Below are 16674 nucleotides of genomic sequence, written 5' to 3'. Positions count from 1 at the left end.
CTATACCAATTAAAGTGAAGCAACACAGATGATGACCGATTTCTTCATTGAAGCCTGAGGACGCACAGAAAATATTTGTGAAATGACCTTTCCACGTTCGTATTTATGATTAGCACGTGTGCGCATGTAAGGTTAGCATGCATCAGTGTTAAAGCTCACATGTACTCAAAATAAATGTCCGCAGTAAGTCAAAAGCTATTTGTCTTAATTTCTGAAGACAAACATTTATAATTGCTTTTTTAAGCAGTGACTTGTGCATTCCTAAACATAGATTCCTAAGAAAATAAAGGTAGAAGAAAAAAAGTCTACTAAAAATCCAATGTAATTTTGCATAAAAACAAAACCATTAAAGGTTTTCCTCTTCACTAGTTTTATTGTCTCGTACTGATTTATGACAGTATGCACAGTAATGTCATATATGTGGCACTAACTTTAAAGAATTATAATCTTTTACCACTATATACCTCTAGCAATTATTACTGAAGAAAAAACTTAATAGTTTTTTCCACATGCCAAATCATACGTGGTACAGAGCGAGTCAGTTTAATCTCCTTTATAATCCCGAGTGCTTATAGAATCCCTAACAGCTTGGAAGCTTCTAAAAACTTCACCTTAATTTAAGAACTTCTGGATAAATATTTATGTAACTGGGTGGCGCTAGCTTTTAGGAACCAACATGGTTTAAAGAAGCCATACCAAAATCAGTGTTATCTAACGTCAGTGTAACGTGCACAGAACAAAACCATCGGGTGAAGCTCTGACGGGCCGGTAGCTGAACGCATAATCGATGAATCAGATGGAGTAAATGAACTCTGCTGTAAGTATGGATGAACCAACAGTGGCAAAACGGTACGGACTTCAGATCAGCAGAAATGATAAGAAAATGAACAGGTTGAGATAGCATGCTTAATGTCTCTTAGCTTAATACGCACTGCGCTGGACAGTTTGGCAACTTAATTAGCTTGTCAAGAAAGCTGATCTTTTTTTCCATAAGAGAGATCTCCCATTTCCAAGTGAATTAAAAGGGAAGACTTGATTATTTAATTATGATGCACGCTAATTCATCCGTGGAAGTTTGGGTTAAATTTCCAGTAGAGGGCAGATACCTGGTTTGGTTTACAGAGCACTGACAGTACCAATTTAACATTTAATTATCACTGCGAATTGGATCACAAAGGAGATACCATGCCCATGGGTACAGCGTGTCCGTTGGCTTTGCAAATGGCAAGCTACCTGGGAGGAAAGGAATTTGTTTACTCCGGGCATCTCAGTTGTCCTGACCTTCCCCAACACAATAACTGCAAAGTGATTAATGGAGTCTGAATAGGAGCTTTGGTTACACCAAAAGACAACCGTACACCTCTGTAGTGTTTTAATTAACAGCTAACACTTCAAATTAGTCTGTAGTTGCTGCAGTAATTACCTGTTCCAATGAGTGTGTAGGGAAAACGCTTTTGTTAGATATTATGTAGAACTGTAAGTTGGAATTGATCATTTTGGTTACAGTCAGCACAGCTAAAGCCTGAAGATTTAGCACCCTTATGTAGCTTCAGAAGGATAAACAAAAAAAATCCCACAGAATAATGGGCACAGCATGAAGAAAACCATAGTTTTTGTGCATACTGCACCCATCAGAAAGTCTATGGATGCCTATGAGGAGATTAATATCTCATTTCAAGGGTCAACCCTTACAGACTCCAGTGTCACCTCCAAAAGTAAGTGAATAAACTTGTTGTTGTAGAACCGAATCATTTCTAATGAAGCAAAATAGCAAAATGCAAAGGTTCCTCAGCAAAGCTGTACATCTCAGTGAACACACTTAAAATCTTCCAGGATGGTAAGCAAATGATGTTGCCTAATAAACAGCTACAACAACTCCTCTTGCTAGGAATGCATTTGAGCAGTGCCTAATAGCCAAGACAAGCGGATGTTAAAGACTAGTGAGAACAGTTGCTAAATAGCTACTACTCAAAGACAAAAATAAGGAACAGAAATTAACAAAAACAAAGAGCTGAAATTAAATGCATTGAATACCTTGTCCTTCACAGCTAAGACGTGCACACTCAGACCTGTTTTTCAGTTGGCATTTGCTCTGGGGTGACGTTCTGCCCCGCGTGTCCCACTGATGGCTGCCAGAGGGCAGGGGTAGCAGCAGCATGCCTTGCTGCTGAACACGAGCTGAGTTACCGATAGCAATTTCTGCACCATGAGACCTTACATAAATTTAACTGGTTCCCTGGAAACCTCTAATGCAGCAGAGCTGAAACACCATGGTTCCACCTTGATCCTGCTTTCGTTCCTTTCGTATCCTGCTGAAGATTTTCTTGTCCCACAGCTCTGCATGGAAGAGCTAACACGGTGACAAAGTGACACCTGTGCTCGTACCTCCACTAGGACCCTTTCCAGGAAAGGTAGCACAACACAAAATATTCAGTGAAATGCTATTTAGATGTTCGCCAAACACTGTGTTGAAGAAACCAGCTCTGGAAGATCAAGATCTTCTTTCTGCTATTTTTGTTGGCTTGCTTTTGACCTACTGTAAAAGCCATAACTGAGGACTGAGAGTAGGCAGCTATTGTTGAGGAGCGATTGAAGAGGCAGCACTGCATCAGACTTCCACCTTCTGCAGTCAGAAGTTTAAGAAGCCAGTTTGAACACTTGATGCCAGTGTCAACTATTAAAAAAAAAAAAAAAGTTACTATTGAAATGCTGTTGCAATTTGCTAGTTCCAGGAAGCCGAATCCATGTGCATTTCCCTTACCTTTCCATCTCTTACTTAAATTGTGAGTTTAGGTGACAAATGCAACAGCATGGATTGCTCTTCTTCCTCTCTGGAGAGGAAGCTCTTTACAGACATGGGAACAAAATAAGAATAGATTCTTATCCACAGCCTGATCCAGATCCCATTCAGGTTAACTGGAGAAATTTGATGTTTTATTATTTTAAATGCAAAATAGAAACGCTATGAGACTAAAAAACATAAAAACAACTTTCTCCACCAGTACTAAAAATACTCTTTAAGCACACATTAAAAAATAATGATGCACTACTTAGTAAACTAGTAGGAAAACGCAACAGTAAGCATGCAGTTCATTCAGTGCCCAATTTCTTCACATAGAAAGCCTGTAACTCCAACATCCTACACCCAAATGATTTTTTTTTAAAACTTAAAAACACCGTCATTAGTTATTGAACCTGCAGCATTTCAAGGCTAATTATTAAACCTACTATATAAAAAAAAAGCAGAGTTCAGGAATCCATTTTGGGATACCAGTCTTACCAGATGATGATGCAGACATGGGACAAAAACTGCACTTGACTGAGCAAACCGATTTAGTGTTGCCAGCTGAGGAGGGACGTGATGAACAACATGGAGGAGAGGAGGGAATGCAGGTGCACCCCGTATTGATATTAGCAGCAGCTGGTGCAGAGACCCAGTTAAGAGACTGTCATTTAATTAAGACCAAGTTTTAATAACTCAGACAAAGAATTTTTTTCCAAAATCTTCTACAGTCTTCACAAAAGGAGGAAGAAATCTTCAGGGAGGAGGGAGGAAAGCAAGCCCCAGCTTTCAGACCACCTCAGAAAACCAAACCGAACGGCTGCAGGAACAGGGACAGCATGGTCGGAGCACTGGGCTCCAACAGGCACGCGCTCGGAAACGCTCCCACCAGGGAGAGGAAATGTAAGTCTCTTCCTTCCCGCTCCCTTTAGATTTCTGTGCTCTGAGCCCTCTCCATCCAGTGCAGTGAACAGCTTCTGAGCACGGCTGGCAAAGCTGTATCAAATATTTTATTAACCTTGACTATTAACCACATCCCCAGGCAGTCAAAGCCCCACGCAACCAAGTCCTTTAGCATAACTTTGTCTCCCCTACTCGGGAAATCAGGAGCTGCCCTCAGGGAGAGCCACAAAGGCAAAAGCTGGGGTATTTGGGGGAATAAGCAAGGAGGTGTGAGCGAGCGTGCTCTGCTAGAACAAAGCCCTCCAGCTACACTGGAAAAACTTCTGATGGACTGTGCAGTACGGTGTGTGCATCCCCTGTGCTCCAGAAAATAAAAATCAATATCATGGAAAACTAGAATAGGGCTTTGGGGGAACTGCCAACTCCTCAGCATCTCTTCCCTCCTTATAAGAGGAGCGTTTCTATAGGAAAGCAAATTAAAAAAATGAAAGCATCAGAAGCAGCTGGTTTCTGTTTTAAAGGAAAAAAAAAGGCAGCCGAATTTCACATTGCCTGCTTTGTTCTTCCTCAGGTATACAGCAAAGAAAGCCAAAGAAGAAATGCAAGATGCTTTGGAGCTCGATCCTCTTTACGAAATAAATCACAGCCCCTCCTAATTTGTAATGCTAAAATTTCACACACTGAATAGGGATAGTGAGTTTCTGCAGCACTTTTATACACCGTACTTCAAAAGTAAAACAAACAAAACCAACCAAATAGAGTATGCACAAGCTTCTTTACAAATAGCTTAGATGTCAAACAAAAAAATTCTCCCTTGTAACTTGCTAAGACTAACAATTTTATATTCTCCCTGTGAGAAATTTTACCTAAAAGCACCATGGGGAGCTGCATTACTCACTGTGATTGTGGCATAATTTCTTTCAGGGCAAAGAACTAACTTCAGGTTTCAACATGCAGGCACTCAAGAGAAACAGCAATTTTCAATTTGTTTTCTCATTTTTAATTGTAAAGCATTCGCCCACATACGAGCAACTTAAGAATGGTCACATCAGAAGCACAGGCTGATTATGCAAAGATCCTTGAGCTTTCTCAAACAGCTTTTCCTAATATGCAATCTTTTTAAGCTGAATTTAATATTATTTAGAAACTCAAAAAATTGCAGTCTCTTCCTAGAAAGTATTCAATTATTATATCATGCTACAAATACTGATGCAAAAAAAGCACTGAAGAAGCCAGCAACAGCTTACTACACAGAAAATCCTACTTCCCATCTGTTCACTATGGCCACCAGGATATATTTTTCTGTTTTTCCCCCCAATAGCCATGGAAACAATTTCTAATCAATAAGATATTCCTTGGCAAGACCAAATGATTCAAGGGAAAGCCATGACCTGTCTGCTATGCCAATGAGTCAGTCCCTTCCCTTCCTGGAAATATAACTAACATCAGCAAATATGACAAAATGATATACTGACAGTGCTGTCACATCAGTGATGTGACTGCAGGAAGCAGGGAGGCAATGTTACCCGGAGTCGAGGCACTGCAGAAACTTATGGCTAATGCCGAAAACGTAGATCTGCTGCAGTCCTACTGGCTCACAAAAAAACTTTGGTGTCTCCCTTACCGTTCTGCTAAAGGATGCTTTTAATACACGTGCTGCTTCCTGCAGAACCGCAGAAAAGCTGGTTGCAGGGGACCTGTGAGCACCACCTACCCCATGGAGGACTGCAGGGGTGCCCTAGCTTTGTCGAGCACTGCGCTGGAAGTCTCGAGGATGGAGATCCCCTCCCTGCCTTTCTCCAGCCTGATCCTGTGCTGCACCGTCTTCTTGTGAACTTGCCAAGCAGCAAACAGAGGCCGAAAAGTAAAAATAAAAGTAAATATTTCACGTCCTTTCTTGCAGATGCATGTCCATCTGTTTAACATGTTCGTTAAAAAACGTGAAGATATGTTTTCACTTAACAAGATCCACAAATACCTTTCCATTTCCCCACATCCGTACCAGCTCACCGTAGCACTGCCCCGATGAACTGCAGAGAAGTGCTCCTCGACACACAGAAGGGCGCGCTCACAAAAGACCTCAGAGAGTTACCAGGAATGAGTTTCTACCAGGAATGAACAGACACAGAGAAGCACGAGGCTTCTTATTTGAGCTAGAACTTAACACAGAAAGTGACGGTTGTTAACAAGCAGCACCTTCAGATGTAAGGGCACTAAATGAAGTCAAACTGAGCATTTTCCTGCCCTATGAGAAATAACCTAGAGCAAAATCACTGTGTCAGTGTTGCACACGATGAATACAATTCTCTAAGTGTTATGCATTGCAGAACGACATGCCAGTCACCAGCTGCAAACTATATGCAGCAAATCACCCACAGATTTGGTTTACTGGTAATTTTTCCTTTTTTTCCCCCCTCTGTTTTCCAAGTACTGCTACTGTCTGTCGTGCTCCGGTCAGACTCTGGCAGCCTAATGACAGAATTGTCACGTACTCTGATGGCCATCTAAAGAAACAGATTCAAATTGTTTCTAGGAAATAAACACTTTGACAGTTGTTGCCTTCTGCAATAGACAAACACATTAGCCTGCCTCTCTGGCTGTTAAAACAGGAAATCCAAAGTGCACAGCAGTTGTAAAAAGGAGCTTTTATGGGGACTGTGCTAGTTCAAACAGCAATCTACGCCAACCTCCCCACTATCTGAAATCCCATTACAGATGCTTGAGTACTGATTGCAAAATGATTTGTTGTTAAACTAGAAAACAAACCCAAAATACTTGTATCTAAATTTTAAACTTTTACAAAGAGCAAAACTGGCACTAGAGGCTGCATAAAGAAAATGCAGAACAGCAAAACATCTCACTTAACCCATCTCTGTGGGGATGAGAAGGCTTTGGCATCCAAGCCGAAGCACAGCAGAATGAATCCCTCACCTCTTTTGCTCTGCAACCTAACTCCTATTTCCATCTGTTCCCACTTACATCAGTGTTCCTTCTCCACTGCAACCACTCAGGGTCATCCTTTAAAAACTGGGTTACACCTTTCTCCTTGTACCCATCCCACCGGGACTTGGTTCCCATTCCCCGGGGCAGACCCATACACAAAGAACTGAACGGAGAGGGCTTTGTCGTCAGTGTCCCCCCATGGCCAGTCCGAGCTCACTTGCTGCCACAGGACCAAACCAGATCAGATGCAGACACCGTAATGTATTTCAGCTGCTGGTTTTAAACTAGCTGAAAGGACAAAAGATAGCAGAGCAGTCATAAGGTTACACTGACATGGACAGGCATTAGCCGACACAGCATACAGCCTGCAGTACAAAGTAAACCCATCACAATTTTTGGAGGTCATTTGAATCAACAGGGTGAGCCAAAAAGCATGTCACATCCTATGGTAACGGTAATGTCGATGCTTGCATCTCTCCACAAGGAGACCTAAAGCTGGATTTGCTGCATTACCAAACCATGTGTTCACGGGAGATGTGTCCGTGCGTAACAACTGCTAAGGAAACACAAAGCGGTGCAGCAAAGACCAGTGCTGGAAAAGAGAACTGTGCCAAGGAGGAAAAGTTTTCTAGGCATTCGTTGTAATAACCTGAAATAGAGTTTTCTTCTAATCACGGCTCAGTTTCAGGTAGGAAGCTTGCTCATAAGTTTTAATCAAGACAGAGCTCACATTTCCAAGACAGCACCGTAATTCTGTTGTGCCCACAAACAGGCCCTTTAGGAACCAGAGGCAAACGAGTGTGGAATGAAGTTTGAAAAAACAAACAAACAAACAAACAAAAAAAAACAAGAACCCATCGCAATTCACGGTACTGAACAAACAAATCCTCAAAAGAAAACCCCCAAGCACTAGATAAAGCCGTACCCCAAGAGGTCTCCTGCCCCGGGAGCAGCTGAGGGCACAGATGCCGAGATGTCACAGCGCCCAGCTCACTGCAGGACCGCGCTGAGGTTGCACCAGGACAGGCAGCACACGAGGGCAGTTTCTGCATTGCTCCTCACCAGCACCGTTACTACAGCTGTAGTGACACACGGGGAAGGTGGTTCTGTGTCAGAAACGGATACGGGGGGCTAACCTTTGTACACCATGCAGACCAGTGAACAGCACAGCAGTTAGTTTCTAGCAGTTGGAGTGAACATTTTGGAAGAATCTGGGGTGAAAAGATGGGGAAAAAAATTCAGCATCAGCCTTGATGGTGTGGTTATACTCATTGTTCTTACAGAGACATCAAACATAGATTAAGGAAAAAATTGGAAACAACATTGCTGGTATAATGGCGGAAAAGGATTTCTAGATAAATACACATTCTTCTGTCCCTTGTCATCTCACACCCATTTCTGTAAGCAAAAGCAATATTTACAAAAGCATTGTGTATTAGGGAACAGTCGGAAACTATCGGCTTGAAGTAACTTGGCTGTGGCAAATTCCATCAATTCTCTCCTACGCAGCCTCCTGTTTGTAACCCAGAAGCAGCTGATATCGCCTGCATCGGGGTGAGCTTCAATGCAAGCTGCACTGTGCTCACACAGCTCCTCACGCACTAGCAACAAGAGCAAACTTAAATTCTCAGGGTTACTATTCACCTCATCTTGCAAGCCGTGGACATGCAATGCAAACAAACCAACTTTAATTTAAGAATCATCCAGTTTCTAATTAAACAGCCATAGGCAGCTGGCTGGATACATTTTAATCAGTTTCAATAACCTATTGATTGTATACTGAAGCTTAAAAAATTAAAAGTAAAAAGATGATCGGGGAATTGTCCCATCTCAGAACAACAGTAGAACCCTCTGTAAATAACTCCTCTTTTAACCATCAGCTAAATGAACACTTCAATACTGCAGTACAAAGTCTTCTGCAAAATTACTTTAACTAACAAGCAGAAATTTATCAGCTTCAGCCAAAATCAATGCTGAAATCAATTTGAACACTGGTTGTGTCTAAAGGGGCTCATTGGCAATTTAGGGAAATTACACCATGTAAATGCCTGTGCTTTAATTGAACAGTTTCATCAACTAGGCTGTGATTGCTGTCCATTCATTTATTTACTTTCACTGCAGCTACCATTCTGCAAAGGAATGGTTTTTGTCAGTCTTGAAGGAGGTACTTTATCTTCATTTTATGCACTTTTGTGCATAACAAATTTTATGAGGCAGGCGAGTGATAGCAGGGGTCAAGAGAAACAAGCGAGCAGCAATCACTGGTCAGTCTTGTTTAAACTGCAATGACAATACGCAGAAATTTTGTGGGGTGTTTCCAACTTTGCCCTGCTATTATCGCTACACTGCTTTTCAGTGTGAATAAACCAAGACAAAGTAACCACAAGAAAGAGAAAATGAATGTGGTCAGGGACAGGAAATTAAGGAAAAGGTCTCCACAGGACTGCAGGGAGACACGAGCTTCAGAGCCCACACGGCCACAGATTTGTCGGAGCACCAAACAAACACTTCACCTCCCTGCATTTCCCTTTTCAGAGCAGCATCGCAGCACCACACCAGGCCAGGCAGCGTTTACGGAAGGCAGCAGGACCATCCTGCAGGATGCACGACGCAGGTGAGGCAGCACGGTTTGGGTGGCGGTGCTCGGGGCTGGGAAGCTGCAGACCTGGGCTCGGGTGCTGGCTCCGTTTGCTGCTCTTGGGAAAAATCAGTTCATATCTCCATTTACTCTGCTGTGTGCTGACAGTGACATCAGTCTCATTGGCAAAAAGTGCTAAAAAGCCTGTGAAGGGAAGTATTTCAAGATGGGGTGAATTCTTACCGTGCTGTGGACTCACGCAGAAAACCAAAAGTGAATGGAGGCTGAGAAGAACAGAGGGGGCTCCGAGAAGATGACGGCTCTGCTGAGGTCAGGCTGGCTTCAGCAACCTCTGCATGAGGTGCAAAGACAGTTATTGTTTCTGAAGACCAAACCTGCACTAGAGACCCTCTTGTGGGAGCTTCTTTGTGACAGCACCTGAGCTGGAAAACCATCAGCATCTTGCCAAAGAAGCAAACCTCGCAGAGCCACAGCTCCTCAAGACAATGACAAATTCCATCAGCGTTCCCGCAAACAGAGCTAAATCACCTCCCACTTCCTCTCTCCAGAAGTGACAACATTTCCCTGCTAATGTACCCGCGATGCACTCGCAAAGCAGTTTGCAGGCTGTCTTGCAAGAGAGATCAACTTCGCAGCTGTCTCGCCACGCGCTATGTTTAACGTGCTAATGGGGCACCCCGAGGTTGGCGCAGATAGAGTAAAGAAACGGGCAGATGCTGGAACGTACAACTCAACCAAACAGCAGAGTTGCTCAAGTAAATTGCTCGAACAAATTAAGCTTCCGCATTTATCCCTGTTTTCCCTAGCTGAGCCATTCCTCTGGGCAGCACAACATCAACAGCCACCTCTCTTCCCATCACTCAAGTTAAGTGAAGCTGTCTAGTTTCACGACACCTTGCTAAGATAACTGAATCTCCCTTTTCTTCCCCCTCTCCCCAATGGTAGGTAACCTCACAAATTAATTACAGCATCATTGAGCCTTTATGTTTATTACAGTACACGCAGCATTACAGAGTCTTCAGTAGCTGCAAGCTAACAGAACCCAGAATATTACCTACCATACACAACACTCAAAAAAAAAAAAAAAAAGCCCAGGCACACAAAACTATGTCCTATTCCCTAAACCGAGTTCCTTGACCATCTCCCTTCTCAATAGCTACAATTACAAAGAAAAGACTAGAAAATATTAGGTAAGAGAAAAATATTCTTTTCGCTTGTGTATAAAGGAAGGAAACAGTGCCAGTTTCGATATACCATGTGAGAGAGACACTTCATGCCATAATTACCTGCCCGAGACCTACTGTGCAATACTTAGATGCAAAATATGCACAGCTAAGTATTTTGGTTCTAAATAATTTAACGTGGCTACTCCTGAGACTGGCAGAACGCATACATCACAGCACAAATCAAGACGTGAACCTTATTTCACTGAAGTAACGGAGCAATCTGACCAAAACGGAGTCTCTCGGAGCTCTGCAGCCACTGATGGAGCTAAAAGATGCAGCAGAGAAGCACAGACTTTAAATGTCTTTTGGATATGCTAGTGAATTATTTTTTTTTTTCTGAAAAAGCAATTTAAGTAAATACCCTAGATGCACTGGTATATGAGTGCTTTCTTCTGCCGCGAAGCAGCCCTGCCAGTCCATTCTCCATCCTACCAACTTCTATAAATTAGCTGATAAAAAATTAGAAAGGCTGCTGCAAAGCTGGAAGGTTGTACAGCCACCAGGGCAACAGTCCCGGGCCGGCCTCGTACAGCAAGGTGTGAATCTCCGTGAGATAAAGGCAGCTGAGATTTTCCAAGAATTCACAGCACTGGACTTAGGACGCTCCACGGAAACTGGAAATCCCAGCTAATGATGCAAACAAACTGCAAAAGCTGGGAGAGGGAAGAGGAAGGTACTGGGGTGCTTTCAGCCTTTGTTGCGGCAGAGTTCATCACTTTCTTGACGATCTTTACTCGAGACAGAGTGGAGGAATTCCTGCTTTCTGATCGCTAGTGTGTTTCAAGATAATTTCTGAATATACAGCTTTGGATCATTTTCATGTTCACACACATTTTTGAGTATACAAACAACCCAAGATCAAGAACAATTAAATAAATTTGCCACATGCAACTCTGTAATTTCTATCATTCCTTAATGAAGAAAATAGCATATCAAAAGGAGGAGAAAAACAGCAAGTCAGACAACTATAAAATCCCTTCTCTTTTTAGAAAAAAAAAAAAGGAAAAACATTTAGATTCAGCAAGTTCTCACTAAAAATATTGCTATAAAGTATTGATTTTTTACCAGACTCAATTGACTGAAAAGTTGTTTGTATAGCAATATTGGCCAAGCCAATATACTGGAACAATTTTGCTACACACAGTAATCAAGTGTATTTCTAAAGTATAATTATACTGTCATAAAAATAAAGCTAAGATACCTCTTCTCCAAGCAATAAAACAGTTGCAGCTGTAAAGAACCCAAATAAATGAAATACATTTTCTAACTAAACATAGCGTCGTCCAAAGAGCACAAAACCACCTCTCCTCTCCCCCCTTAAGCCAAGGTTAGCATGAGAAGTGATCAATACTTCAATCTCAATAAACTATTTCAATAGTAGTTAATTCACATGGAAAGAGAGGCTGAAAATTTTTGCTCAGCGACCTGCGACACGCTATCTTGTTTGCTGAATGCTGATAATATATCATTGCCATAATGGATATGACTTAGTATAAAGAGCTAGAAAGAAAGAAAGGAAGAAAAAAAAGATACCACATACACAGAGTCATTCTTTAGATTCAAATCAATACTACACACAGCCTCTCCTGAAACAAACCGGCAGCATGGAATGCTGCAAGAGGAAAACAGCCAAACGTTTGCAATTAATTTTATTTGACAAATGTTCATTGATTTACTGGAATAAAATATATGTGGGCTGCTATCTGTGACTAGCGCAATCCAGCTACCTGTAAGTATTCCATTTTGCAATTTCTTATTGGCTTGTGTAGCACAAGACGCTCCTTTGGCAAGGGAGAAGAGGCTCCCCTGCACAAAGGGGCGATTGTTCCAGCACGGGAAGGTTGGTCTGCTTTGCTCCAAAGCACCGTAAATGCCAACTCCCTCCAACAATGGCAACCAGCAGCTCTCCAGAGACGAAAGAGTAAATCGGTACAACTCTTCAATCCAACACAAGAAACAAATCTGGGAGGATCCGAGAGGAACGCGTTGCTTTGTAGCAGCCCGGTTTGGGGACAAAATATTTCATATTTGCATTCTCCTGTAATTTACATCGCAAAGAAAGTCAAACTTCAGGAACGTGCAAATTAACCACACAAAAATGGCACACGTTCCCTGGAGCTGTGAAGAATGACACTTGCACTGGAGAGAATACTGTGAAGTCACTGCAACTGCCAATTTAAAATGTTAATGTTATAAAAAGGGAAGAGACAGGTAGCAGTGTTTCCCTGATATAGAAGAGGGCTCATGCTTTTACAGGTAAAATTTGACTTTCCCAAATTGTAGCAACTGTGATACTCAAAAAACTTAACGAAGCTAATCACAACATCAGCCCACATGATGCAGCAAGTCAACGTAGAAGTGCCAGAAGAATTATGCGTTCCCTCTTGCGCCATTATCCTCTGCAACTTGAATGTTCACACCTCTGTTCCTTCATCCCTCTTGCAGACTTACTAAAAAGAGTCATTTTAAGAGGAAAACATTTCTCTTCCCTAAACAGCCCTCCAGTGCCTTCCAGAGGGATCGCAGCACACGGCCCTCCCTGGTGATGCTTCTCCCGCTCACAACCGCTCCTGGAGCTGCCATCAGTACACGGGGAAGGGAAGCAACCTTCCCTCAACCAGAAAACATCAACAAGTCACTGACTTAGCTGTGACGTTCAACACTCTCTCTTAAATCTTTCTTATAATAAAGTAAGCAAAGGACCTTGGATTCTGCCAATTGCTTGGTCTAGGAATATCTTTCTACAAGAGAATGTGAATGAGCTTCACCCCATCTGCAAGGCTAACCTAATTTCTGAAGAATCCACTCAAGTACTAGTTTTGTCCCCTGAAGGTTTTGGAAGTCCACTGTCATTAAAAGTTCTGCAAGAAGACCAAAGCTAGTTGTTTCACAGTGTTGGCAGCCAATTAGAAGTTAAACTAAATGCACTGTAGCTTTTAAAACATTTTTAAAAAAAACGTTAATGTCAAAGTTAAAATGTCTAAGGTAAAAACAAAATCCTAATGGGATGCTGGGTTACTGTATATGGTAAATAGCTCTCCAGAGGAAACCTTTATTACTCCCTCAGGGCTTTCTTACATAGTATGGATTTCTTAATTCCTAGCGGAATATTTTTCATACACCACTGCAGACTATTAAGTACCAGATATTACATTATGTAGTTTAAACTTTGCACTATGCATGAGAAAGACCTTCCTGTCGAGAAAACTATATCTCTGCTATTATAATCTTTACAATATTAAAATTAATACTGGCTGCAGGGTATGAGCTTCACTACCAAAATTTGGGGGAGTTTATCATTTAATATATTCATCAGCCTACATGTGAAGCTGCTTATAAGAAAGGGAAGTCACTGCAGCAGAGAAAGGGGTATTTACTAATTTTGAATTGCCAGAGAAAGGCAGGGTAACGGTGTCATCGCGTCCCACTGGTGTCATTCTCAGTACTGGGCGAGCAAAGGGCGTGGTAAGCCAGCAAGAATAATGGTATTGCAAATACTGAAGGCAATTCATTATGCTTCAGGATATTTCAAGTTCCACTTGTGAACCATTAACTTTTTACCCAGGAGGGATTCAAAGCAAGTATTAAAAAGATAATAAAAATGCACCAGCCCTCATGGCACCCAAAAGCAGATACCTTGTAAATATGTAAAGAGAATTCTTAAGAAGTTTATATTAAGAATTTATTTTATAGTCTTTTCTGCACAGCAGCAAAGGCCCACATACATCTCACTACAAATATAAAGGGGAGAAAATAAGAGGGATGTTAAATTTTATTTTCAAAAATTTTAAGTGAAATTCAGCACTCACTTGTAGACTGTGCCTCCATTGCCATGACCGAGGATGTCTCGATACCGTATGTCTTGTTCATTCATCTCCACAAGAAAGAAAGAAAAACAAAAGAGATGTCATGCTGTGGATGGAAATGTCAAGGAAAAGCAACTCTAGGCCATAAACAACAAGCAGTCTGGGTCATTTCAAGTTCAGCTGCAAGAACGAGAAGATCAATACAACATTTGCTGTCCAATTTATAAAAGACGATACCAAGGGACAAAGTGATGGAAAGTTTAATGACAATTTGTTTGCCTGGGTCATTTCATTAAAGTTTGATAAAAGGTGTCAAAATGGAATGATATAATATAGCTGAAGAGGGTCAGGTCACAGATACTGATAGGAAAAGGGTCTCCAGAACAGCACATAACCAAAGCCAAAGTTGGAGGTGAATGGAAACAATCCAACACAAAAATGTCATCTTAAGTATAGCCAGAAAAGTTCATGATTTATTCTGGAATCAGCATCATTGATACTAATTGAATGACAGCTCTACCAGTAGGACTGCTTTGCAGTGCTTAATTTACATACTTGTTAACTAATGCAAATATTCTGAAATAAAAAGAGTCTCTAAATACTATCCAGTAAAAAAGTAATTTTCCTTGAGATACAAAACAAATTGCTTACTTCAGTCTTTCTGCTCACTGGCACAACTCTCCAGATATGATGATATCCTTAAATATTCAAACAGAAGCCTGATACTAGCACACCATGCACTGGAAATGCCGGAATTCAGGGTGTAATATACATTTTTATAAAAGCTTATTATACATCACCTTGCTTGAGTGACTCCGATGAAAAACTACAATACAACCTTCTTCTACACAAATACGGTTATACTGCTTTTCAAGCTAAACCACCTTTTCAAAAATCACTAAAGACATTTTTGTAAGGAACATGCCTACTTGAAAAGAGATCTTTTAAGCAGAATACGTTCTGTGATCTCCTCCGCTGCCTGTTCATTGTAGGTGATTAGGCAATTCCCAATTTTAAATTATATTTTCCTAGTAATCTATTAACAAATTGTCAAATTATTTCTGTAAATTATATATTTTCTGGGATACCGAGTTAAATATTCCACATAAGTTGGCATAGCTGCTTAAAGACTTATCATTTTTGTGTTAAAAGGCATCCAGACGAATACCTAATGACATGTCTGATCTGCTATCATTGATGTGATTAGAGACCACGTAAGCATATCTGAGGTAGCTTTAAATTACCTATTTCAAGTACCACTAGCACCGTGGTGAGAGCCATGCAGAGCTTGCCATAAGCTAACTATCTGTATTTATCCAACTTCTGAAATGGCTTTTAAAATTCAGCGGGGACATGTGCCCTTCAGTTACGTAGCCACGTTTAAGCATCCACTTTCATAGGATGTCAGAGGAGATAAGAGGAACTTTGCCCCTGGCTTCAGCTGGAACAAGGAAGTGATGGTAACAAGAAGACATACCCTAAATTCAACACTCAGCTTGTCTTACCCGTACTAAATGGAGTATTTTAAATCAATTAAATATTATGTTTTAATGACAGTAACATTGAACTCTCAAACTTGTGTTCTGTTCTTTTACTACCTGAATAAAAAGCATGCTCGTTTCTCAGAGGAAATATTTTTCTCCTTTGCATTTCTTCCAGTGATGCCAAAATCTCCAAGTTCTGAGAAAATCAGGAATAATACCTCAAGGCCAAAATTGACTCTGCGTTATTAGTTATTTGTAGTTAAACCTGGGCCAGTTATCCTAAGATGGTATGAAAAGGCCCATTCAAGTATCAAGGTTTATGGTGAAAATAAAAATGTATTTTATTACTGGAAACTATCTTGTTTATTGCATCAATCAGAAAATACAAAAAAAAAGTGCAAAAAAAAAAGATACTTCAAAAGGAACAGTAATTCTTGATGGGGTTTAAAATATGTAAAGAAGCTATATTGAGTCCCTTTTTCTAAAAATAATTTCACTCAGATTGCAACAGCTATCAATCTAAAGCACATACAGTGTTTAAGGATTTCTGCTCTCCTAAGCTAGATAAGTTTAACTCTCCAGTCTTTGAGGTAACAACAAACATGTCTCTTTTCTATATTCCCAGCAATGTTCCTATGAACAAAACTCTTAAGAGAAATCGAATGAGTCCACAATGCTATGAACATACTTGTATCTTTGCTTCTTGGGGGGAAAAAAAAAAGTATATATATTTTTTGTAGTTACACAAGTTATAAGCAACAAATTGAGCAGAACCAGAGACACAAAGCGTATTCTCTTTTCTCCCTCTTGCTAACCGGTGAAAAAAAGACTATTTCCTTCACACCACTCTCTAAAAGCCACTGCCAAGAGCAGCTCTTCACCACGATGCTGCGCAGCTCTCGCTTGCTGGCAGCCCAGGACCATCGCCCGC

The 16674-nt window shown here is 41.0% G+C and overlaps 1 protein-coding gene across 5 annotated transcripts in view; it reads right to left on the bottom strand.

The window, feature by feature from the left end:
• MAP2K5 (mitogen-activated protein kinase kinase 5) overlaps positions 1 to 16674 on the bottom strand; it is a 130045-nt gene that overhangs the window by 88297 nt on the left and 25074 nt on the right. For all 5 annotated transcript variants that reach the window (XM_040569604.1, XM_040569601.1, XM_040569603.1 and 2 more), the window contains exon 8: positions 14263 to 14327. In XM_040569604.1, coding sequence (XP_040425538.1) covers positions 14263 to 14327 — 65 coding nt within the window. The remainder of the gene's footprint in view (positions 1 to 14262; positions 14328 to 16674) is intronic.

Source organism: Cygnus olor, chromosome 11 (assembly GCF_009769625.2).
Source record: "Cygnus olor isolate bCygOlo1 chromosome 11, bCygOlo1.pri.v2, whole genome shotgun sequence".
NCBI lineage: Eukaryota > Metazoa > Chordata > Aves > Anseriformes > Anatidae > Cygnus > Cygnus olor.
The sequence above is the reverse complement of the archived record's forward strand: the minus strand, read 5'-3'. Positions and strand labels throughout refer to the sequence as shown.